Genomic DNA, 25,468 nt, shown 5'->3' on the forward strand with positions numbered 1-25,468 from the left:
GTGGAGGACTGGGTGCTGGTGTTAACTCGCAACCCAGATGGTAATGTAAATGGACAGGAAGGGACAGGTGTTTCTAAGAGAAACAAGGTATCAACAATATAAATAGCACAGGTGGTCAAGCGTATAAAGACTAAGGAAGGGATAAGGATTTTGGGGTGTTTAGCTCATTGGTAACTGGTGACTAGAAGCCTGATTTGATAGTAGGAAAGTGAGCAAAAGGTAAATGGGAATTAGGCGTTGAAAAGAAGGTGAAAAGTAGAATTGGCGTTGGCGGTATAAAGTCAAGGAAAGGTATGTGTATGCATTCCAGATTGTGGGGAAACCCGATGTGTTTGCCAGGAAAAGAAGAGCCCGATGCATTTGTTTGCCGCTCAGGGTCCATGTCATTACCTCCTCGCACTACCTTTCTTTCAAAGCCAGCAGCTTTGCTTTATTTAGTCCTGGCCTTGAGAGGACAGGGGCTCCCCAGGGTGAGGGGAGTCTTGCTGAGGTTGTGCGGGCCCTCCGTCCGTGGTGCAGGCTCTCTCATTGCTTGCTGGTAACAAGTCAGGTCAGTACAGAGCTGTCTGCTTGAGGATGTGGTTTGTAAAGAGGGCCCTTGATCAGAAGAGTTGTGCCTCAGGTTGGATTTGGCCAGAGGATGGGAGTTTGAGCCTTGGCTGTTAAGCTTGACCTTGGACAAGCGACTTTACCCTGAGTGGCTTTCCTCACTGGGTCTAACCCCTGTGCTGCCCGCTTCACAGGATGTGTCAGAATGGCAGGGGCTGAGAAGGGGGACGCTGTGGAATCCTGAGGTGCTGTCGCTATAAACTTTCCCCAGGAAATGCACATACTGTTTATCATTTTGATGTCTGTTACCTTTTCCTAGAGACATAATTATTATCAGGCCACAGCCTGACTTCTGACCTGCATGTCTCTCACAGTTATCAGCACTCGGGAACTTTTGAGAAGATACAGAGAGGAAACATAATTATGGCTTAAAATGATAGAAGGGGAGATTCTTGGGAAATGGGGCTTCTGCTTAACAGAATGCAGTTACAGTGCATTCCAGGGAAGGGGGTGTAGTCCTGTTTCTCAGGAGTATGAGACAGTGTTATACCAAAAAAGGGACTGGGCTCCTTCCCATCTCCAAAGAATAAAGCTCTTTAAGAAATAAAGTGTAGTGTGAGCAGTTGGTCAGTGGATTGTGGTGGGATTTTAAAACAGCATACGATTCGTCAGGTTGCTGTGGGCAAACAGAGAGACTAAAGCTGAGGGAGGGGAGAGAGCAAATGACCTGTAAACGTTATTTCCTCGAAATGCATTCCATTAAGTTAACTACATGTACGGTTCTCTGCCATGTTTTAATTTCCAAGTGAAACATTAGCATGTTTGTGTTTTCAGTTTTATTAAATTAGTTTCTCTTTTTTTTTTTTTCCCTTTCAGAGAGCATTAGGTAATCAAAAGTCCACAGTAGTTGAATTCAGCAATAAAGATGCCTCTGAAATTAACAGTGAGCAAGATAAAGAAAATTCCTTAATCAAAAGTGAACCAAGAAGAATTAAAATATTTGATGGAGGGCAAGTACAAATTTTACTTTTTAAATGTACATTTAAACATACTTTTTAAATGTACATTTGCTTTCATGTGAATGAAGACTTACCAGTGCCAATTTTATATAAATGTTGCAAGGTTTCTCAGCTTATTAACAGAATCTTCATGGCAAAATATATGTTAGATTGTCATATTAAATAATTCCATTTGATCAAGAAAATATTTAGGAAACATTGTAGGTCCTAGGAGGCAGCTAAGAACTGTTTTCAGAGTAAACTCTGGGTTTCACGTAGATTTACAATAAGGAGTGCCTCAGGAAATCTGTTGTCAGACGAATTCACTGCCTATTTGATGCCTTTGTGTATTTGGTAATGAGAAAAACACATTGTAAAAGCTGATTGTAGTTCTGGCGAAGCCAGGAAATATTTCAGTACTTAGAGTTGTTGTCACTGAATTTAATAATAAAGAAAACTTTTGCACCAGTGGTTTAGAAGGAGGGAGTGCTATGCTAAAATTAAACTTAGTATCGAATAAGGTTGCTTGATTAGAATTAGCTATTAGCATATTAAGTGTTGATGCGAAAACCTGGACTATTCTGTTACTTATATGTGCATAAAATTTGTATTGATTGAGTATAAAAATTGTGACTTGCTTTATTTTGTAAGTTGAATTCTAATCATCAATATTTTCTCAAAGACATAGTATCCAATCTCCCTATTTATTTTTTTTTCTTTAAATTAGATACAAATCAAATGAAGAGTATGTATATGTCCGAGGCAGGGGAAGAGGAAAGTACATATGTGAAGAATGTGGAATACGTTGTAAGAAACCTAGTATGTTAAAGAAACACATACGGACCCATACAGATGTCCGCCCCTACCACTGCACTTACTGTAACTTCTCCTTTAAGACGAAAGGTATGAGATGACATTACTTCATGGTCCTTTTTATACGCATTGAGCCCCAACTTTACATACTCTTTGACCAAGGATGCAGCAGCTTGAATTGACTAATATAAATACATCTTGTCAACATGGTAGTCTTATTTTTTTATCTGTCTCTAGACCTCTGAGGGAAAAAAAGTTTTCTTAATTATACACTTTTACAATATATATAATAAATATGACATTTTAAAAGGAGAAACTGCCCTTTTTTATTTTACTCCCCAAGTTAGAGTTGCATAACATGATGACTAATACATTTCAAAAATACTTTGGGGCCAAAGAAGAGAAATAAATTTTCATGATTACAAGTAAACCGAAAAAGATAGAAGAAAATTTTTAAATAATAACTATAGTAAACTTATAATGATTGTGTTCATGTTTTATTATCTAATTTTAGGCATGAATAGCCATTTCTCTTTTTTCCATGGTGCTTTTTGTTCTTCACCCAAATTCTATTGAATTTCAGCTTCACAAAATTTCTGTTGTACTATTTAAAGTGCACATAACTCCGAACTAGTCATTAAAGTTATATTTAGTACTCTTTGTACTCTTTATATGTTTTTATTTAAATTGTAAGTCTTTATTATAGTTAAGGTAATTTTGCCCTCTTCAGATTCCCTGCTACATATAATGAGTACACTACTTATAAAATAATGCTCACTTTCTCCATTAGGCTCCTTGCTCGTGATCATTATATAAAAATATGTTACTTGAGACTTTAATTTCCCATACCACCCTTTAAAAACTAAATCTCTCTAAAACAAATCAATGTAATCATAAAATTACCTGCCTGAAAGTGCAATATCTGTAAAAAAATATTTAATTATTTTTTTTTTACAGAAACTTACTTTTATCCCTTTTGAGTTGAACATTCACCTTTTTTCTGATTATATAGGCTGTCTTCAGGGTTTTTGTTTTAAAGATTGATCAACTCTTTAGCAAAATTTATTTCATTTTTTGGCTAGTATTTATTGATATTTAAAGAGAGTTATAATAAGTAGCAGCTAAACAGCTTCAAATTCACTCTCTTTACAAGCCAGTAGTCCCCTAAGCCAGAATGATAGAAATAACAACAGCAACGGGACTGTTCTTCGGCTAGCTTTGAATGTTACTGAAGAGTTTCAAGACATCATGAGTAATTGGGAGGTTCACGGTCTATAGTCCTTTCATTGGGATGTGGATTCTCCTCCTGGAAATGGAGAGTGGGTTTCAGGATGTTCCTCCTGGCCATGTGTGCAGGCGGTGATAAGAGAAAGTGCTTTGATCTCTTAACCCAATATATTGCCCTTTCACTGGTTTTGATCCTGTGATTAAGAAACATCAGTTACTTTCCAATATGAGACCAGGAGACCGGAAAGAGGCCAGTGTTACTAATAAAAGATTACCAAGTACAGAACAGTGTTCTAAATAGAAGAGGCTTAAGGTATAATGTGAAAAGGGTATTTCTCAACAGAAGGAGGAAAAGGAATCAGTATATTCAAAAAAATTATATTCATAAAATAAGGGCCTTAGAGGGAGGAACACTTAGGTGTGGAAAACCAAATGACACTGCAGAGACTTTTTGGCAAAGAAAAATACTCTGAATCACCAAATAGTAATCTTAGTGAAATAACTCAACAGGGCATCACGTCACATTTTAGATAAATGTTTTTTAAAAGGCTGACAGAGCATAACAACCCCTGAAGAGTGAGCGTGCAGTCTTCTCAGTGTTCACGTCCTCTGCCCCTCTGATACGCTGCTTATCTGAATTTACATTAAATGTTTTGTTTTGTCAGCTAATTCTTTGGAATTACGCAATAAATACGCATTTGAAGAAAGCTACCCTCGCTAAGGAGACTGGTGAAGAAAATGCTAGAAATTCAGTCTTTTCCTCTCCCTAGCGTGACAGTTCTTTATTTTACCGGTCAGCTTCCTTGTAGAAGGCTGCCTTCTGTGACTATCTGTAAGACAGATTCCATAGTATCTTCTAAAGGTAGCTAACTACTAAGAGACTTGTTTTTAGATGAGGCTGTAGATGTTGCCCTACTGGATTTACTTGGTTGTCCTAGCCAGTGCAACTCTCCTTCTCATCGGCTGTGTCTGGTGGTAACAGGAATAGTGATGTGATGACAGTGCTACATAAATACGGGTTTGCAGAGAGAGCGAAATGCTACCCAGTGAATGCTCTGCAGTGCGAGAAAGTGATGCTTCCCATGGTAATGCCTATAAATCTCCACTTTGCCATTTGTCCTCTTAATTTATTTTATGAGGACATTCTCAAAAGAGTTTTAATTGATTTGTTTTCACTTTTTAAAGGTCAGTCAGCAGAAACTGTACAGTGAGCTCGCATCTCTGCAGGATTTACTATCATTTATGTTACAGAAAAGCTAGACACTCTGTATGTTGCCATCAGAACCCAAAACAAAACCTCACATGCCTTCCAGAAGATTTAGATTAATGTTTTATTAAATCTGTTAAAAAATTTACTTATTAAGTTAATGCCCAAAGTTCATGGCATTGCTAGGGGATATTTCCATCTTAATATGTATATTTTGCATGTTAAAATGCAGATTGTTTATTTTAACTTATTTAAGAAGTAGGCTAATAATAAGTAATAGCTCAAGTTATGAGAAAATGTGCTTATTAAAAGCTATATTCCCAAATTTGCCTGATTACAATTATCCATTAACTTCTATAAGAAGCAAATAATGTTCTATAGCTGTCCAGTTAGGGAACAAAAGCACTTTAAAAGAGACTATTAGTGGAACTCATAATTTGGTTTGTAATAGTTATTATATTAGAAAGTGCTTTGACTTGTAAGTGGACATTTCAGCCATATTCAGATGGCCAAGCCATTTTTTGTTTACAACTTTTTAATGTGAAAATTTTGAAGCATATAGAAAAGTAGAGATCTGTATAATGAACGCCAATATACCAACCACCTTTTACTACTCATTAACATTTTGCCATATTTGCTTCATGGTTGTTGTTGTTTTTTTTTTTTTTAAGTGTATTTAAAGTAAGTATCTGACACGGCCAAGCCATGTAAGCCAGGTGTCACCTCTAGAATTACAGAAGTCAGAGTTTGATGGGCCTAGACATTATCTGGTCCAGGCACCCTCTCACACTTGAGCCCCCCTGAAGCACAAAGCTCTGGGTTGCTCTGCATACTGACTAGTGGAAGAGTTGGCTTGAACAAGTGTGACCAGGTCTGCGGACTTAGGCCATTTGCAGTGGTCCTGAGGTTCTGTAAATAGAGCCGTGTCCCCGGCCCTTCAGTCACTGCCAGCCCAGAGCTGAGAGCAATGATTCAGACATTCTTAACTCTTCTAGATGCTTATTCTCAAATACTAGTTTGCCCCTGCTCACCAAACTAGGTCTTTAGATTTTGTTTGTTTTCTCAAAAGAGATGCTTTTCCCTTGTTGGCAGTTTTATATGTGTATGTGGCATTATCCACTCAAGCGGCTTGGTATCCTTAGAAGAATCTGAGCTCTCCCCCGGCATTCATAATCACTTGGGACAAATGTGCCCAGTGGTTCCCAGTTAACCTGATAATACTTAGCTGCCAAAGGAAATACCTCTTTAGAGATACTATTATGAGACTTCGAGTCAATATGGTGAAGGGAAATTAATGTGGGAAATTCTTTCTCAGGTTCCAGTGAACAGAAATTCTGTTTATGACATAACAACCAAATGTAGTTTTTAACAGATAGTCAAGCTTGAAATTTAAAAAGGCAAATTCCCAGGTAACAGAAATAAAAAAGAAACTCAGTGCTAGCATAATAGTGAATAGACACTTAAAAAATAATAATGACCAAACAAACAAATAAATAAAACTTAAAATTAAAAAAAAAAAATCATGGGGACATCAAAGCCAGATATATTCCTCCAGCCCTGGGTTTTTTTTTTTTTTTTTTAAGATTTTATTTATTTGAGAGAGAGAATGAGAGAGAGAGAGCATGAGAGGGTCAGAGGGAGAAGCAGACTCCCTGCTGAGCAGGGAGCCCGATGCGGGACTCGATCCCAGGACTCCAGGATCATGACCTGAGCTGAAGGCAGTCGCTTAACCAACTGAGCCACCCAGGCGCCCCCAGCCCTGGGGTTTTAATGTCAATCCTGGAATGGAGTCCGGGGCTTCTGACATAAGCCTGGCCCTCCTGCCCAGTGACTTTGGACCATGTGGGGAAAAGGTACCTGCTAAAAAAGCAAAACCCCAGACCTCTGCCATAAAGAAATAGATAGATAGATAGATAGATAGTCTAGAATTAGTGGTCTGAAACCTTAACTCCCAAGTAGAAGCAATTGGAAAACTGACCCCAGAGATGTTTCTACAATCCAGGGTCCTTAAGACTCCATGGGAAACAGTCTGGCTGAAGATAAACTTAAAATAAAAACTACAAAGCATGCAAGGAAACAAGGTACCATGGGGGAGATCCAGCAGACGCAATGTGGGAGGATTCAGACTCCAGGAACCATAGATCTTAGTGCAATCCCAGAAGGACTTTAAACTAAATGTAAACTGTTCTCAGAAATAAATGAGGATGAGAGAATAGAAACCAAAGGCAAAAGTAGACATGATCCAAGTAGAGGAGGCAGATTGGAAAAAGAGAAGTTATTAGTAATAAATAGCAAGGTTATTACAACATATAGATACCAATAGTTTCGTTTGTCCGAGTTTTAGTCTTGGAATTGTATAACCACAGTCTGTGCTTTCACTTGAAATAGGAATGGAATTTGCCAGTGTTGACAAATGCAAGAACAAAATATACTACGTAAGCTTAGTAAACATTCTTTTCCCTTAAGGAAATCTGACAAAACACATGAAGTCCAAGACACATAGCAAGAAATGTGTGGATTTAGGCGTCTCAGTAGGTTTAATAGATGAACAAGATACAGAAGAATCAGGTAAGGCTTTATTCCATATTTTTCATAAATGCTGTTTACAATGTGCTATTTTTTTGCATCCATACGCTTCTTTTCATTCTCACTAATACTTCCTAGTTCTTACTGTCATTGCTGCTTATTTACATGATGCAATAGCCTCCTAATCAGTTTTCCCATCTTTAATTTGTCTTCCTTCCCATCCATCCATCCCCACAGATGTTCCTCTTCCTGAAGCATGTGTCTGGTCATATTACTGCTCTGCTGCAAGTCTTTCATTTAGCCTCCCAAATAAATTATGAGCTGCTTGACCTCACATCTTCAAAGTCCATTATAATCTGGTGTCCACCTGCTTCCTCACCCTTATTTCTCATTTCTTTCTTTCACCTATCCTAAGGCTTAAATTTCCTGCTTACATGACGTTTATCTGGCTCTCTACCTCTCCAACCCTCCCTTAAACCGCCCCTCCCCCCCCTCGCCGCTGCCTTCAATCCCCATGCAGACGTGGCTCCCTCTGTGCACTGGGCAAAATCTTCCTCTCCTTCAAGGTCTAGCTCAAATCCACTGCTGCCATGAAGCCTTCTCTGATTTTCCCTTCCCACACTGGGGGAAGCCACTTTTCCCTTCTCTCAGCTTCTGTAGTGTTTTATATTTTAGCGTTTGCTCTCTGAAAGCATTGAATCTCTTTCTGCCTTATTTTTGGATTATCTACAACTGCTTACCTTACCTCCTCACTGAGACTGTTAAGCATCTCCTGAGCAGAATTGATGGAGTGATGCTTCCTTCACCCGCAGCCCATGGTGCCCTGCCTCGCACGGAGCAGCTGCTCTGGAAATGTTTGTGGAATAAAACATTTCTTTGCATCCCCAAAATGTTTGTTATTTTGAAAGAGTTAACTGGTTGTTTTCTTAACAGTGTTCGCTCAACAAATATAAGTGTTTATCTCTAACCAATTTTGAGGGAAAATAAACCTGTTCATCTCTTCTGACTCATTAGAGAGTAGAATTATTCTTTTGTAAGACTTTTTTTATAAGCCAAGAATTTATCAACCGAGAGATCTAAGTTTTCTTTAAAAAGTTGTCTTTTTTTGAAATATGCCCCAAATTAGACCTTTATTTGCTTGCTATGTTTTAGTTAATATGCATTAGTTTGATATCTAGAAAATTTCCAACGAGAAAATGGTGAGGACACCACTGAAAATATAGGTAAAAAGTCAAACGCGTTTTAGTCCACCTGACAACCAGTAACACACTAAATGAATCACCCTGAATTTTTTTCTAAATGTGCAAAGGAAGTGACTCACATCTTAAGTGGTACAGCTGATACAATTCAGTATTTTAAGCACACAGAAAGGATTGCTTTTAACTCTTTGGGGAATAAACTGATAGATTCTTGATAGAAGAAAAAGATAGTCATAACAAATTTAGGACAATAAGGAGCTTTTTAAAGTGTTTTAGGCACCTTGATGCTTTGATACATTTTGGGGATGGCAGTATCAGGATTTAAAAGTGCCTATCACATTAACGGAGTGTAACTTCTCTGTCCTAGGAACATATTTATTAAAAGTTGATTTTTTAATTGTCAGAAATTGAATTACACACTTACATTTAATAGAATTATTTATAATTCACTTCTAATGTAAACAGCTTTTATTTGGTTTATTTTCTGCTCTTAGCAATCATGCAGTAAATTACCATAATGAAGCGAAGAAAAAAAATTTTTATTTGCCTTATTATTTATTTGCTTTATAATTATTTGCTGTATTGTTAATTGGATTGAGTCATTCAGAAGTAAAAAGCTAGGAAGAATGAATAAGATTTTCGGCAAGTTTATTATTACCCACAAACTAGTAAAGGAAGAAAGTAGAAATGCGAAATACTAATGTCTGAAAAACCTAAGTGTAAAAAGTATTACTACAATATATACTCATTTACATGTTTTACTTCTTTAGGAAGATGTCTTATAAAAATTAAGTAAAATATCTCTGGAGTCCTCTAAAGTTAAAAGAAGGTAGTGTTTATATCCTAAATTTGCATAGGAAAATTAAGTGTGGTTTCCATTAATTATCATGTATTGTTTAAATTGGCTGACAGATGGACTTATATACCTATCCATTCTTTTTTGTATTTCTCAGCTCATTCCAGAAGCACTTGAAGCAGGTTTTAGATTATAACTCAAACTTAATAGACTAATTCCCTATTCAGATGGGATCTTCTGATAAAACTAGGTAGTTTTACTTGTTTTTCTCTTGGTTAAAATTTTTTTTTTAATTACTGTAATTACGGGTAGCATACTCAGTTCTTTCACAGTTTTGATTGAATAGTAAATTGTAGCATCTAGGTGGATTTTGCCAAGTGCTGTGGCCATATGGAGGCCTAGTAATTCTTTATGAATATGCCAACAAATATATCCTACTTTTGCTTTATTATGGGCTTGGAGTGTAGGTATAAAAGTAGTAAACATTTGTCATTTTATACCAGTGGTCTTCTTTTCATTATACTATTTTGTGCTTTTAAAAAAATATTTTGGGGGGTTCCTGGGTGGCTCAGATGGTTGGGCGTCTGCCTTCGGCTCAGGTCATGGTCCCAGGGTCCTGGGATCGAGTCCCACATCGGGCTCTCTGCTCCTTGGGAGCCTGCTTCTCTCTCTGCCTCTCTCTCTCTGTCTCTCATGAATAAATAAATAAAATCTTTAAAAAAAAAAAAAAAAAAAAAATATTTTGGGGGCGCCTGGGTGGCTCAGTCATTAAGTGTCTGCCTTCGGCTCGGGTCATGATCCCAGAGTCCTGGGATCGAGCCCCGCATCAGGCTCCCTGCTCAGCAGGAGGCCTGCTTCTCCCTCTCCCACTCCCCCTGCTTGTGTTCCCTCTCTCGCTGTCTCTCTCTCTATCAAATAAATAAATAAAATCTTTAAAAAAAAAATAAAAAAAAATAAATAAAAAATATTTTGATTTTTTTTTTAAATACGAAAAGATTACAAAGAGTTTTATTACATGCACTCATGTATTCACACCGGACTTGATTATTATATTTTCTCATATTTGCCTCAGGTCTTTTTCATAAATTCAGTGTATTTTGGAAAAAACCAGCCAAGCACATCATTACACATCAGGTCACCTTTGCCGGTCACTCTCCCTCCCAGAGGCAGACACTAACTGTGCTTTTCAGTTCATTTAATGCACGTTCATATATCCATGAACAGTATGTGTTTGGTTGGTTTGTGTTTTGAATTTGCATTAACAGTACCACCTTGTATGTAGATGCCTAGAAAATTAATTTTGCTTTCTAATTTTAAATTGTTTTATGTCTCTGCACATCCTTGACTGTATACTGTAAGAATTTAAATTTTGCCCAGTTGGATGAATGAGAGCCTGCTGTCTTTGTGTTTTCTTGATTACTGTCCTAAGGTTGTGTCTTATTAGTCTTTGAAAAGAGGTTCCTCTCCATTAAATCAGCAGTAGTTAGAGATGGGGTCTTGCTTAACAGTTCTTCAGATGTCTGTGTTTTTCGGGGAGAAAGCCCAGAGCCTGCAGTAGGATGCTGCCTGTCTGGAGGGGGTCCTGTTTTCTAGTTGAACACTGGCTTCCACATGCAGTGCCCAGGGCTGTGGTGGCTGGTCTCTTTTCTGTCTATATCCACTCACTAGGTAATCTCATTCCGTTTTCTGACAGTAAATACCACCTGTCTGCTGCTGATTCCAGTACTCACTCCAAACTGGCACATCCATCCACCTGCTCACCACTCCCACTGGCGAGTCTAATGGGCACCTCAAGTTGGACGTGCCCCAAACTTCCGATTCACCCCTTACATCTAAGAAGCACACTTCCCCGAATGTCTTCTCCCATCCTTCCAGCTGCTAGTCCAAACATCTTGAAGTCATCCTTGGTGCCCTTTGCCTCTTCCTTTAAAGTGTGTTCAAGATCCCCTGTGTGTGTGTGTGTGTGTTTCATGGAAATAAAACATGAGGACAAGGATTTTGTGTTCACTGCCCGATCTCTGGCTTCTTAGGATGGTGGCTGGCAAGTGATAGGTAGTAAATAGTTGTTGATTTAATGAAGGACTGGGGGAAAAAATGACCTAGTCTGTCAGAAAATTCTTGATTATTATTAGTTTTAGAATTGGACATGTTAGTTTTCCGTTAAATCCCTTCCCTAAAATCAGACGGTAGCTATAATACGGCATTTAATGCCTCTACCCGTGAAGATTACTTTAAGTAACACAGACACAGGAATTGTCAAAGCCATGACGACATTTGTTTGTTAATTTGTTAGTTCTTGGTCATTAGACGAGACAGTAATTCAAGTTACCTGACTACTCCGTTTTTCCATCCTCTGTGATGATCACTCCAGATTGACGAAGATCTGTTTTTCAGTAGTTCCAGAGAAGAAAATTTGCTTCTCTTGTCGAAGTGTTCATTCATTCATTTAGCCCTTGAGCAGCTGTAGGTGATGTGCACGGCTGCTGCCCTCGGGCTCAGGGGCTCCCTGCCTGGGCGGCGGTGTTGGCGCGAGTCAGCCTCGGCTGCGATCGGGGCAGGAGCAGGGATGCCTGGTTGGTTGCAGAAGGGTGACTAAGGATGTCCCAGAAGAAAGGGAAGGGACTTACTTATCCAGACATTGCTTTATTTGAACAAGTATCGGTGAGGAGGAGGGGTGTGGGAGGGCAGCATTCTGGACCGAGAGAGTTGCTTGGGCAAAAGCCCTGAGGTTAGGGGCAAGGAGCAGGTGCTAAGCACGTAACTGGGACAGGATGTGAGAGTTGGACAGGGTGCATACCTGATGGGGGCCACGGGACAGGTCAGACTATGCAAGGGAGCTTTAGCCCGGGAGCGGTGGTTCCAGGTGTCCACTCTACTCACTTGTCCTCAGATGTAATCAGAGCCGCTGCTGTGGCAGTTTATACCAATTTCTTGATGTTGTGACACTTGACAGCCAGTATTTCTTCAGTATGATTTTTCTAGTATTTTTATTCTATTAAACATTCCATAATATGTAAAGTGTTCCTTTGATTTAAAAAGTTTAATTCCATAAGGATGTGGTAAAGTGTAGCAGTTTGTTACGAAGTGTCTCACTTTACTGTCAATTTCCTTTCCCTGGGAAACATACAAATTATTAGAAATACAGTTGTAGGAGATGAAGTGGCTGACTTTTAAAAAAGTAGGAAGGAGAATCAATGTTTTCAAGTATTGCAGTTTTAAATTCTGAAATGTACACCTCCACCTCCTGCTAGACTGAAGCTCAGGGGTCTGAGGCTGGTCAGTGTTGAGTGATCTCTGCCAGCTTCGCCTCTCTGCCCCGTCCTTGCTCACTGAGGTTTCCCGTCCCCCTGGTCACACAGTCTCCCCCGTGTAGGGATCAGACACATAGTGGTTCCTCAGGAGACTTTAGATGCCTCATAGGATCCTCTGCCCCTCTCGACATTCCTGCCTGACCATGTGTTCTCCATCTTCCTGGCCCACTAGATGAAAACGAGGGGTCAGATTGTATTGTGTGATGTAGGATCTTTGCACACAGAACTTGCTGTCTTCTCTTTAATGGTGAACAGTTTTATCAGATGCTTTTGCAGCACCCTGCGATCTTGGTATCATTTCTCAAATTTGTGATCTAGCATAAATCTGATACTAAGCCCTGGCGCGGGGTACTGTCAGAAACCACACTGGGCATCCCGCTGCCGCATGTCTCCAGTAAACACTCAGGAAAATGCAGAGGTCTGGCTGGCAGGAAGGTGCCTCAGTGCCTCTCATGGTTAGCTTTTTTACCTTTATTTCAGAAGGGTAATGATTGCAGTGGCTTTTCCGATGCCTTTCATGCCCACACAACGGCAGTTGTCCAGGGATAGCCGGTCTAGCCCTGTGAAAAGCGAAAGGCTGAAATAACTAAACTCCACCAGCTGACTGTCCTTTGTCACCGAGCTTTGCCTAAACACAGTTGAAATTTGTCACTACCAATGCTGATAGATGATAGATGCCCACTAAAGAATATAGTGATTAAAGAAAAATTAAGTAGCCAGATTCAGAGACTCCGTGTCTTTGGGGAAACCATTCCTCTAAAATGTCAAGGCTTGATCAGTATGAAAATTTGTGACATTGTCTTCTCTAGATACTGATTTAAGTTCCTATGTAATTTTGATCGCCACACTGCGTATTTCCTCGTCTAACCGTGCGGCCGCTCTGCAAGCAGTGGAGTCCTACAGTACCTTAAGGAGGACGATTAGAGGGGCACCTGGGTCGCTCAGTCAGTTAAGCTGACTCAGGTCATGATCTCAGGGTCCTGGGATCGAGCCCCACATGGGGTTTGCCGCTCAGTGGGAAGTCTGCTTCTCTCTCTGCCCCTCCCCCTCCGCTCATGCTCTGTCTCTCACTTTCTCTCAAATAAATAAATAAAATCTTTAAAGAAAAAAAAAGACGATTAGATTCAGCACACGTTAATGAACATCACATGCCCTTAGATGGTCAATGCTAACGAGACATGTAACAACTTACTGCATATAATTAAATCTTGGTCACCTTGGACATCTAAGAAATGGGGTAGATATTTTTTTTTTTTAAAGATTTTATTTATTTATTTGAGAGAGAGAATGAGATAGAGAGCATGAGAGGGGGGAGGGTCAGAGAGAGAGGCAGACTCCCTGCTGAGCAGGGAGCCCAACATGGGACTCGATCCCGGGACTCCAGGTTCATGACCTGAGCCGAAGGCAGTCGCTTAACCAACTGAGCCACCCAGGCGCCCTGGGGTAGATATTTTTAAAGGAAGAAAAAAATAACCCACAGTGTTGTTGTTTGGGAGATCTGATTCTAAATGCCAGACTCTGCAGAGTAGCACCCAGAAACCTATACCAAGGATAGTGCTTTTAGGTTTACAGGGAAAATTTGGGGGTTTGGTCATTTAATTGATCTTCTCTATAGCACACCAGGATATATCACCAGGAAATACTATCTCTGAGCTTTCATTCATTCAACAAAATTTATTAAATACTCACGAAAGGTCAATGTTACTACATAGTATCTCACCAAAATTTTTTTTTTTTTTAGAGAGAGTGTGCAGGGGGTGGAGGGTAGAGGAAGAGAGAGAATCTTAAGCAGGCTCCGTGCTCAGTGCAGAGCCAGACATGGGGCTCGATCTCATAATCCTGAGATCGTGACCTGAGCTGAAATCAAGAGTTGGACGCTTAACTGACTGAGCCACCCAGGTGCCCCCAGAGTATTTATTTCTTAAATATTATTACCATTTGGTAATGTCTTAGCCAGCTTATGGCTTTCTGGCAAAAATCCAAGGCTTCTTAATACTGTATCTAGTTATTCCTTTATGTCTGCCTCATTTTGTCTATTTTCTACAAAGGTTTACTCTGGGTTTATTTCTCCTTAACTTTAGTATTTATTTTCCTGGCATTATCTTCAATCTTTTTTGTTTAAGTTATCTTAAACCCATTCCCTACTGTGCCGACCAGCACAATACTCAGAATGTCCTTCACTGGGGTCGTGTGCATGTCCCTGGTTGCTAAAGAGGACTTGTTAAAGGTCACTGTGAAATGGTGTGATGAAGGACCCAAGACCCTTGATTTTTTAAATTCCTTACTGCCCTTAGCAACAGTGGGCTGCAAGACTACCCATTTTATCTTTCAGCCGATGAATTCTTGGCTAATTTCCAAGTGGAGTAAATTTACAGATGATAGGAGCCATTTACGTTGAATGAAGCAGGAGGAATTATAAGTTTCTCTAAGCCAGCCATTAAAATGTGGACATTTGGCATTTAAAAAGAAGTTTCCATTTAGTTTAAAACCAGCAACTCAAGCTGCAATTATAGTAGTATGTGCTCACGAAAAGTCTCATCCCTCCAGCCAGCCGCACGTGGTGCGCATTTTCTTTTTGCCGGGCCAGATGACAGTCTAGGAATTTTGTCCCTGTGCTCTTGGGGTAGTAGTGAATACTTTCTTGTTTTCACCTTTTGTGTCACAAACCGTGCTGCCGGCTATTTGCTTTTCATGCCTTGATCCAAAGAATGTTTTTGTCAACAGTGCCGGGCCTCAGTGCTAGAATGTTGATATGCTGCCGAATGGGGAGAACCATCCAGTGTGGCCAAGTGCAGCTTCAAACATGGTTCTTGCTGGGGTACAAGTCTGGGGTACGGTGTGTAAGAGCCGTGACGTTAGATCGCAGGATTTAAAACCTGTGTCACATTTGCCCTTAAAATTAAATGAATTTTTCTAAATGAAATTCTGTCGACATGAAACCTGTACAGTATGTCTCTATCACTGGGATTTTCAGGGAAAACAGGATTGCTTCTTTTTAAGAAAACGTTCCATGCACAGTACGAAACCATAATAGCTCTGGAGATTTCTACATAAGGTAAAGAAGTGTCAATATCATTAACGAACGACACAGATACGAGTCTTTTGGTTTTACTTCCCGAAGCGAATGAACGTTAAACTTTGCCTCTTACATTCTTAATGATGTTTTCACATTTTAAAACAAGCAAAATAACAACAGCTTATTACTGCCATAGTTGTGGGCTTTAAAAGAATTTTTTTCCCCCAAGTTGCTGCTGTTTGTCTGGATCTCCAGGTACTATTTCTAAACTTGTGAGCCAAACCAGCATGAGCATGCGGATCCCAGCTGGGGTGGTGGTGGCCACCTGTGAATCCGATTCTTCCAGCAGGTGTCACTGTGGCAGCGATGTGAGGGCAGGCTGCAGTTCATCCGACCCATGCTGGAGTTGGAACTCCATCTCCGGGGAAACGGGGTGACAGAAGCTTATGGAAACGTTTACTTTTGAAAAACAGTGGTGCCACATCGCCTGCCTCTTCTTTCCCTCACAAATTTAAATTCACAGAAATTAAAGGCATTAATTTTCCACTTACATAAATTTTTACCAAGTATTGGAAAAATTTAGGAGCAGGGAATGTGTCCAGGAGGACGTAAATGAAACAGAACTTGTAAGGGCCACGCATTTATGAATTTGTTAAGCAAGTGTGGGGGGGGTTTTTTATGTCTGTCCTAAAGGCCCTGGGGGACGCAGAGGGGTAAGCTACAGCCTTTGCCCTCCTGGAGTGTTACAGTCGGTATGTCACACCAAGAGAACAATGGTAGGAGAATAGTCGGAAGGCCGTGCACCCCATTGGCGTAATGACAGGACTCCTAAGTACATGAAAAGCTGGTTCCAAATTTTGGCTTTGATGCTTCCTAGCCATAGAGACATCTCTTAACTTCCTTGCTAAGAGGAGTTTGATATCACTGCTGTTACAGTGCCTGTTAGATTGAAACAGGATAACAGAGTATGGGTGTTGGCCGACTTTTTCTGGAAAGGGCCTGATAGTGAATATTTCAGGTCTCGTGGGTCATACAGCCTCTGTCATGACTACTAATGTTTGTGGCTGTGACCAAAGGCTGCCTTAGACAGTTTGTAAACCCCTGAGCCTGCTACGTGCCAGGAAAACCTTACTGACGAGAACAGGCAGCGAGCCACATGCTTGCCAAGGTCTGATGTAACAGGAACTCTGTGCGGCAGGCTGTGGTAGTTCTTGCACTGTGTAACGTGCTACAGCAAAGTGAACAATACCACAAAGTCCTAAATGGTAAGTCTTTGGAGTAGTTAACAAGTCTCTGGTCTCGCCCTTGCCAGCTGGTGATCACAGACAAGTCACTTTTCCTTTCTTCGTCTTCTGTCAGCATGATTTCTGAGGCCGTAGTAATAGTGTTCTTTGGGGGTAGGAGCAGGGCTAAGGGGACGGTGGAGTTATATGAAAGGACTTTTATTAACAAGAATCCAAACAAGAACAAGAGTTGGTGGGCTCTGCCTTGGCGCTATGGGTATTTGAAAGGATGCCATTGTCTTCCATTCATTTCAGCTACCCATTTTCTCTTTTCTCGGTCACCCTAGAGTATCAACCCTGTTTAACAAGTATGTGATGATCCAGAGTTCATTTTCAGGTTTCCAGACTTGGAAACTTCCCCTTCAGGAGTTTCAGGACTCAGCACATGCAGAGATAAACATTACTCTCTCCTTGTCCTGGAGAAGGAAAGCTACAGCAAGGAATCCCAGCCCTTCATGCTGTAGGCCTGTGGCTCTGTCCAGGGAGAAAGAAAGGTCCAGGGAAGCCACCCTGTGGGCCTTCCCACCCATCATACCTCCAACTTTGGTCTGAAACTTGGCATGATCAAGGCAAAATCAGATTAACATGGAGCCAAATAGTTTTACCCCCTTCCCCATTAAACAATATATGGTGTTCTTTTTAAATCTTTCATGTAAATTGTGTGTGTGTGTGTGTGTGTGTGTATATACATATACACATATATATATAATTTAAAGATTTATACTGTAAGTATTCTTAAACTTCCACAGTCACTGTAAAATGCAGTGTATTTGTTGTGAAATTAAAAAGGTTGAGTTATTAGCTTACATTCTTCTTGGGGATTGCGTTTTATATGCTCTACTATTCATAATCAAATAATTATATGAAGCTTTTAGTTTTTGTACCTATAAGCATTCAACTCATGCATATTTATAAGCTGGTTTAATTTTGATAATTTACTATTGACCTTTCAGGTCACTCTGTAGATAGATTTTTAAAATAGGATATTTGAATGTGGAACATTTAGCAGAGACTCAGGAGCCAGACAAAACCTGGGTTTAAATCTCAGTTCTGACACTTGTGAGCTATGGGCTTGACACTGTAAAATAATTAACTGCAATTTACATTTTTTTAAATCCTTATCAGAGAAAATACCCTGTCCTTAACTACTTGTTTTAGTTATGATCAACTAGTGCTGGTGTGTATGTAGCGCGAAGCCAGATTCTCCGCGAGTCCGGGTGGCCAGAACCATATATGCAGCTGACTAAGAGATGCAAAAGTAGGTACAAGATACAAGGTAGGAACAGTTGTAGGTGCTAAAAGCTTAACACATGTATGTAGGTTATGGTGTATTGGGGAGAAATTTCCTGTGCTTTTAAATTCACCAGGAGGAGCGTTGGATTTGATTTCAAGAATTAATAGTTTCCTATTAAACAATAGGAAAGAAAATTGTTTATCAGAAAGAGAAGTCTTGGTGAGTATAAGAACAGCAGGGAAGTGGATATTGTGCAAGCTTATCTGAATGAGACAGAATATTGATGTCGAAGGAGTAAAATAAAGACCCTGGAGCACTGGCAGATTGTTTGTTTTATGCAGCTTTCCAAAAGATAATTTTAATCTTAACAGAAAAGCTGCAAAGCGCATATAGAGAGTTCCTGTATACTCTTCACCCAGCTTCCCCTTATGTTAGCATCGTGCAGAACTGCAGAACATTTGCCAACACAAAGAGATTAACTTCAGCTCAACATTAGTAACTGAAGTACAGAAGTGACTTGAGTTTCACTTTTTCCACCGATGTCCTTTTTCTGGCTGAGGATCTCCTTCAGAATCCCACATGGCCCTTGGCAGTCATTGCTCCTTAGGCTCCTCTCATGAGTTCCTCAGTCTCTGTTGTCTTTCATGACCTTGCCATTTGTAGGGAACACGGATCAGTTATTCTGTAGAATGTTCTCAGTGCGGGGTTTTCGGGTGTACGCTCATGATTGGATTGAGGTTGGATTAGGAAGGTTAGAGCGATTGTACTTGAGGCAGTCTTAACCGTATCCGGAGGCACGTTACGTCAGTAAGTATTATTGGTCAGGTTAACTTACCTCACTTGGCTAATGTTCCAGGACTTTCTGCTGTAAACTTACTCTCGTTCCCTTTGTAAATATTAAATGTTTGTGGGAGATACTTTGAGACTATGCAGATATCCTGTTTATACACTGGTGGATCTTGCCTAGGATAAGTATTACTGGGGTGTTCTAATTTATTAATTGGAATTTTTCTTCAAGGGGAAGTTACCATTTCTCCATGTGTTCTTTCATCCTTTCATTCATTTACATCCATATGGACTCAAGGATATATATATATATTTTATTCTTTGGGTTATGAATAGTCTTATTGTTTTTTATTGTGTAGCTCAAGTTCTCATTCACCGTTGAGAGCTCTTTGAGGTCTGTTCCTGTGCCCTTTTGATGGGCCCCATCTTTTTTTTTTTCCTGAAGAAGTTCCTTATTTTCTCGCACACCAAGATGTTTCAGCCCTGACATCAACCATTTCTCCAAGGACCTCTGGTTCCCCCTACTGGAGAATGGTATTTAGAAACCAAGATCTCACTAGGTGGTGTGTTCATTGCTACTGACCTGTCACTGCTCTGTCCTCTGTCACTGGGTAGAGCTAGGAAGCATATGTACATATGCTAACTCCTACTTACACATCTGTATTCATTTCTGTATCGGGGGGGGGGGGACATGTACACACACACACACTCACACGTATGCCATATACATGAATGAAATATGAGTCCATATTGATAGTCCCAGTTCCAGTCCACACAGTTGATTCTAGCCTTCTCTTTTTCTGTTCCTGGCAGTGAGGAACCTGGTCCCCATCTACACTGTGTTTGCATATTTGTTCAACTCTAGGATTTTTTTTAAAGATTCATTTATTTATTATAGAAGGAGGGGCAGAGAAAGAGAAAGACTGTCAAGCAGACTCCCCGCTGAGCATGGAGCCTGATGGCGGGGCTCGATCCCAGGAACCATGAGATCATGACCTGACCGAAACCGAGTCGGACACCCAACCAACTGAGCCACACAGGCAACCCTTGTTCAATGCTAGTATTAATGAACCAGTTTCAGAAATCCTAACCCACCTGCAAAAGAAACAGATTTACACTTACAGTCAGTGTGTGTGCAGTTCGTTTTGTCTTCGGCCTTCACCTCATCCAGTCAGAACCCGCACCCAGGGTGGACCTTTCTTCCCACCCCTTCAGAGTGCTTATGTGGTTCACTTGTACTTCAGATAGGGTCATCTGTCTCAGCTTGCATTCCATCTTGGGTACATCCCACGTCCAGGCTGATTATGTTTCTATTGACATACTGTAAAGTTCACTTCATGGCATTCAGCTCACTCTGTGGTGGTCTTTGACAAATGTGTAGAATGGTATGTCCACCCCACAGTTCCATACTGAGGAGTTCCATCACCCCCCCAAATTCCCCTGTGCCATTCCCTTATAGACAACTGCTTCCCCTACCCAACAACCCCTAGCAACCACTGATCTCTTTTTTCCCTATAGTTTTGCCTTTTCCAGAGTGCCGTATGAAAGGAATAATAGAATGAGTAGCTTTGGGGGTCTGGCTTGTGCTTTCTCTCTTTATCGCTCTGTCAAATAAATAAATAAAATCTAAAAAAAAAATGTGATTTGCAATGTTTTCTTGCAGTCTCTGCTTGTCTTTATTCTTTTTTGTAGTGTTTTTCTCGGAGAAAAAAGGGTTTTTTAAAATATTAATGAAGCCCAGGTTATCAGTTTTTTAAAATTGTGCTTTTGATGTCGTATGTAAGAAATCTTAGTCTACTCCAAGGCTACACAGATTTTCTACAGTTTCCTTGAAGAAGTTTTACAGTTTTGTATTTTACATTTATATTGAGTTATTGTATAAGGTGTAAAGTGTGTGTCATTTTTTTATATGTGGATGTCCATTTGTTTCAGCAACATTTATTGAGAAGACGGTCCTTTCCCCAGGGAACTGCCTTTGTCAAAATTTAGCTAACTATATTTGTGTGGGTTTTATCTCTGGATTCTCTCTACTCATCTGTTGGTTCCTGTATGTCTGTCCTGCCAATACCACACAGCTTGGGTCTGAGTTCTTTAACTTCTCTTCTTTTCCAAAATGGCTTCGGCTATTCTCATTTCTTTTCTTTCCCCTAGAAATTTTAGAATCAGGTTGTCAATATCTGTAAAATGCTTATGGGATTTTTAATGGAATTGTATTGCATCTCTAGGTCAAATTGGGGAGAAATCCTTTCTTAACAATACTGAAATTTCCAGTCTATGAATTAAGTATATCTCTTCATTTATTTCTTCATTTATTTATTTCTTCATGATTTCTTCAACTAGTATTTTCTAGTTTTCAACATTAACAGATCCTTTTTTAAATGTATACTTAGATTTCATTATTTTGGTGCTATTTTAAATAGTATTGTAGCTTATTTTTGAATTCTAGTTTGTTCATTGGTGGGTCATAGAGTTCTTAAAAGATTTTTTTTAAGATTTTATTTATTTGAGAGCGAGAGATAGCAAGAGAGAGCACGAGTGGGGAGGAGGAGAGAAACAGGCTCCCCACTGATCAGGGAGCCCAACACAGGGCTAGATCCCAGGACCGTGGGATCACAACCCAAGCCGAAGGCAGACACTTAACCAACTGTACCCCCTTAATAGATTTTTTATTATCCTTTTAACATCTATGGGTTTGTAGTAATAGTACCTTTTTCTTTCCTAATGCTGGTAATTTGTATCTTCTTTTTTTCCTAGCCAGTATTACTAGATATTTATCAATTTTATTTATTTTTTTTCAAAGACCCAGCTTTTGGTTTCATTGACTTTCTCTGCTTTTCTTTTGTCAACTTCTTTATTTCCATTCTTATCTCTGTTATTTACTTTCTGCTCCCTGCTTTGGGTGTGATTTTGTTTTTGTTTTTTTTTCTAATTTCTAAAGGTGAGAACTCTGATTATTTATTTAAGACCTCTCTTCTAATAGAAGTGTTTGATACAGTACATTTCCCAATAACCACTTCTTTAGCTGCCTTCCACAGTTTGCATGTTATATTTTAACTTTCATGTAACTCAGAGTATTTCTGACCTTTCTTTGAGACTTTTTCTTTGACCCAAGGATTTTTTTTTTTTAAGATTTTATTTATTTATTTGAGACAGAGAGAATGAGAGAGAGAGAGCACATGAGAGGGGGGAGGGTCAGAGGCAGAAGCAGGCTCCCTGCCGAGCAGGGAGCCCAATGCGGGACTCGATCCCGGGACTCCAGGATCATGACCTGAGCCGAAGGCAGTCGCTTAACCAACTGAGCCACCCAGGTGCCCTGACCCAAGGATTATTTAGGAATATGTTAGGTAAGTCTGGAATACTGGGGGATTTTCAGGTATCTTTCAATTATTGATTTCGAGTTTCATTCTGATTTCATCCAAAACATACTCTGTATGACTTGTATTAATTTAAATTTGTTGAGGTTTGCCTTGTGGCTCTGAATATGGTATATATTGGTAAATGTTCCATGTATACTTATAAGGAAAGCATATCCTGTGGGTTGGGAGGAATGTTCTATACCTGTCCCAGCTGGGACAAGTTATTTGATAGTGTTTTTCAGGTCTTCTGTGTTCTTACTGATTTTCTGTATACTTGGTCCATCAATTACTGAGAGTGGAATGTTGAATGAAGTCTTCAACTATAATTCTTGACTGGTTTACTACTTTTTTCAGTTTTAGCCTCATTTATCTTGAGGCTTCATTTAGTTGCTACACTTTTAGGATTATATGTGTTCATAGTGAGGCAACCCCTGTATCATTAATGTAATGTTCCTGTTCATTCTTGATAATATTCTTTGTTCTGAAATCTACTTTGTCTGATATTAGTATACTAGTTAGTTTTTCCAGCTGTAATTTAGTTAATGTCGTAAGGTATATCTTTCTCCGAACTTTACTTTCAATCTATTTATATTTAAAATAGGCTTCTGGTACACAATATGTATACTTGGCACTTGCTTTTTTTTAATCCAGTCTAGCAGTTTCTCTCCTTTAATTCGTGTGTTAGACCATTCCTTTTAATGTCATTTTTCATGTAGTGGAATAAAATCTATCACCAGCTGTTTTTTTCTTTCTTTTTTTCTTTCTGACTTAATTGAGCATTTTTTATGATTTTGTTTTATCTCTTCCTTGACTTGTTACTCGTACCTTGTTATGTTCTGTAATTTACACTTGTTATATTTTATCTCTTCCTTGACTTTGTTACTTATACCTTTTTAAAAAATGTAGTTGTCTTCCTTCAGATAATGCTACATTATTTCACAGGCAGTGTAGACACCGTAACAGTGTGTCGCTTTCCTCCTTTCCGTCTGTTGTGCTGTAGGTTTGTACCTTCTCCATCTACGGATGCTATAAACACACAGCACACTGTGACTGCTGTAGACCTTCGATTGTCTTTTAGAGAAAGCAAGTAAAACTTTAGAGAAATAATTTTATCTTTATCCTATTTCTGATGCTTTCATTTTTGTGTGTATGTAGATCCACATTCCTATCTGATACCATATCCTCTGTGCCTAAAGAGCTTACGTTAGCATTTATTGTCAAGTAGGTCTGCTGACAATGAATTCCCTCAGTTTAGGTTTTTCTAAGAAAACCTGCATTTCTGCTTCATCTTTGAAAATTATTGCCAGTGAGCACAGAATTCCGGGTTGGACCATTTTCTTGTTGTCATTGTTACTTTGTTTTTCATTTGTAGCATTTCATTTCATTCTCATTCACAGTTTCCATGTCTCATCTGAAATTCCCACTGGACATTGTAGGTTGTCCACCTTTCCCATTAGAGCCTTTAACACATCACTTATTTTAAATTGTCTGACATGTCTAGTGTCTGTATCACATCCAACTAGTTCTGATTGCTTTTTCTCTTCTGAGTATTTTTTTTTTTCCCTGCCTTTTTGTATGCCTTGTAATTTTTGTTGAAAGCTAGACATCTTGTATAAGACAGTGGAGACTATGTAAGCAGTCTTTCTGCCTCCTAAGGGGTGTGCCTCTCCTGCAGGTCCTTTAGTGTGGGTGTTAGAGCTTCTCTAGTTAGGAATCTGACAGTGTGTGAGAGATTTGTTGTAGCCATGGCAACTCCCACAGCACCAGAAGCTTCAGATTCCTACAGAGATAACTTGTCTTTGGGGGGTTGGGTGGATTATGAGAACAGTGCCTGTTTCAGTCCCAGTTTTAGGTCTTCCCTTTGTACTGTGTCTCAGTGAGAGTCACTCTCCACATTCCTCTTCTTCTCCTATCCCTTACCCAGCAGTTTTTGGCTGTTATCTTGTCACTTAGAGGTCCTAGCTTGGCATGAAAGGGTGAAGAGGAGGACAGGAAGCCACCTGTGTTCTGCTTCAGCCTCAGTCATCCACATGTACCAGGTTCTTAGTTTCTGGGCTGTGGCCCTTGTGTTCCCCCACCACTTCCTCAGCTCCTGTGGTAGACTCAGCTGGTAATCTCGTCACTCCTCAAGGAGTAGAGCTGTGTTTCTTCTCCTGTTCCTCCCACTGCTGTAAGTGTTCACCAGTGTCCTGAGGGCAGCAGTGCTTGTGCCCTTCTCTTCACAGCGTAGTGTTTTTTTCCTAGTGGGGAGAGGGGGTGTGGTTCCAGGTGGAATGTCTTGCCCCTTCTCTCTGGCTACCACTCCTGTCCCCCAGACCTGGATCACAGTGGATACTGAGCGCTCTTTTCTGTGAGCACTTGAGTGGGGTTCATGGCATCAAGCCTGCAGGAAAGCGTAGCTTCAGAGGATTCACACAATCCTGCCAGACCATAGTTGGCTCTAACCAACCTGTCAGCTGTTTAGCTGAATTCCTCTGCCAGTGTCCCATTGCATCCACTTGAGATGATGCAGGCTTGGTGTCTTCTCTCTTCCTGCACACACGGTCTCTGCTTGGAGCTTGGACTCTTTGACTGACTGGGACCTCGGCTTTACAAGGAATATTGAAAAAGTTGTAAATATAAAAGTAAGACTGTTCTCTTTTAAAACAGAGTAATAGTTTTTAAAGTAAAGCAAGTTTCATCCTAGTTAGACTCTGAAGCTGGGCTGACCTCTGATGAAATCAGCCTCCCTCTCCAGTCACCTGTTCTCCTAATCATCTGATGTCTTCTGATTTTCTTCAACTTTCCCCTTTAAGAGAAAAAAAAAAGTATCTAAAAATGTCTGATTTGGCACTGTTGTGGCAAACTCAAAACAAATTGGGAATGACTCTTCAATTTTAGAATTTCAAACATCAGATAGGGTTGCAGAGAAGTATCTGTGAGGCAGAAGGCAAGGCAATTACCCCAAAATCACCCATTCCATCTCTAGCAAGGGCACTTGGTGGGATTCAGTAAATTAATGTTATTTTATAGCAAAACAGAAGCCTTAAGGCAAAAAGCAAATGAAACCACTTTTTTTTTTTAAATCTGCTGTACTTTATTTTTTTTTTAATTCTTATGTTAATCCCCATACATTACATCATTAGTTTTAGATGAAGTGTTCCATGATTCATTGTTTGTGCATAACA

The 25,468-nt window shown here is 39.8% G+C and overlaps 1 protein-coding gene across 1 annotated transcript in view; it reads left to right on the forward strand.

The window, feature by feature from the left end:
- Positions 1–25,468, forward strand: part of HIVEP1 (HIVEP zinc finger 1) — a 117,188-nt gene that overhangs the window by 80,042 nt on the left and 11,678 nt on the right. The window contains 3 exon segments of the mRNA XM_021697233.1: positions 1,426–1,559; positions 2,275–2,450; positions 7,261–7,362. Of these exon segments, the coding sequence (XP_021552908.1) occupies positions 1,426–1,559; positions 2,275–2,450; positions 7,261–7,362 (412 nt within the window).

Source organism: Neomonachus schauinslandi, chromosome 8, assembly GCF_002201575.2.
Source record: "Neomonachus schauinslandi chromosome 8, ASM220157v2, whole genome shotgun sequence".
In the NCBI taxonomy this organism is placed as follows: domain Eukaryota; kingdom Metazoa; phylum Chordata; class Mammalia; order Carnivora; family Phocidae; genus Neomonachus; species Neomonachus schauinslandi.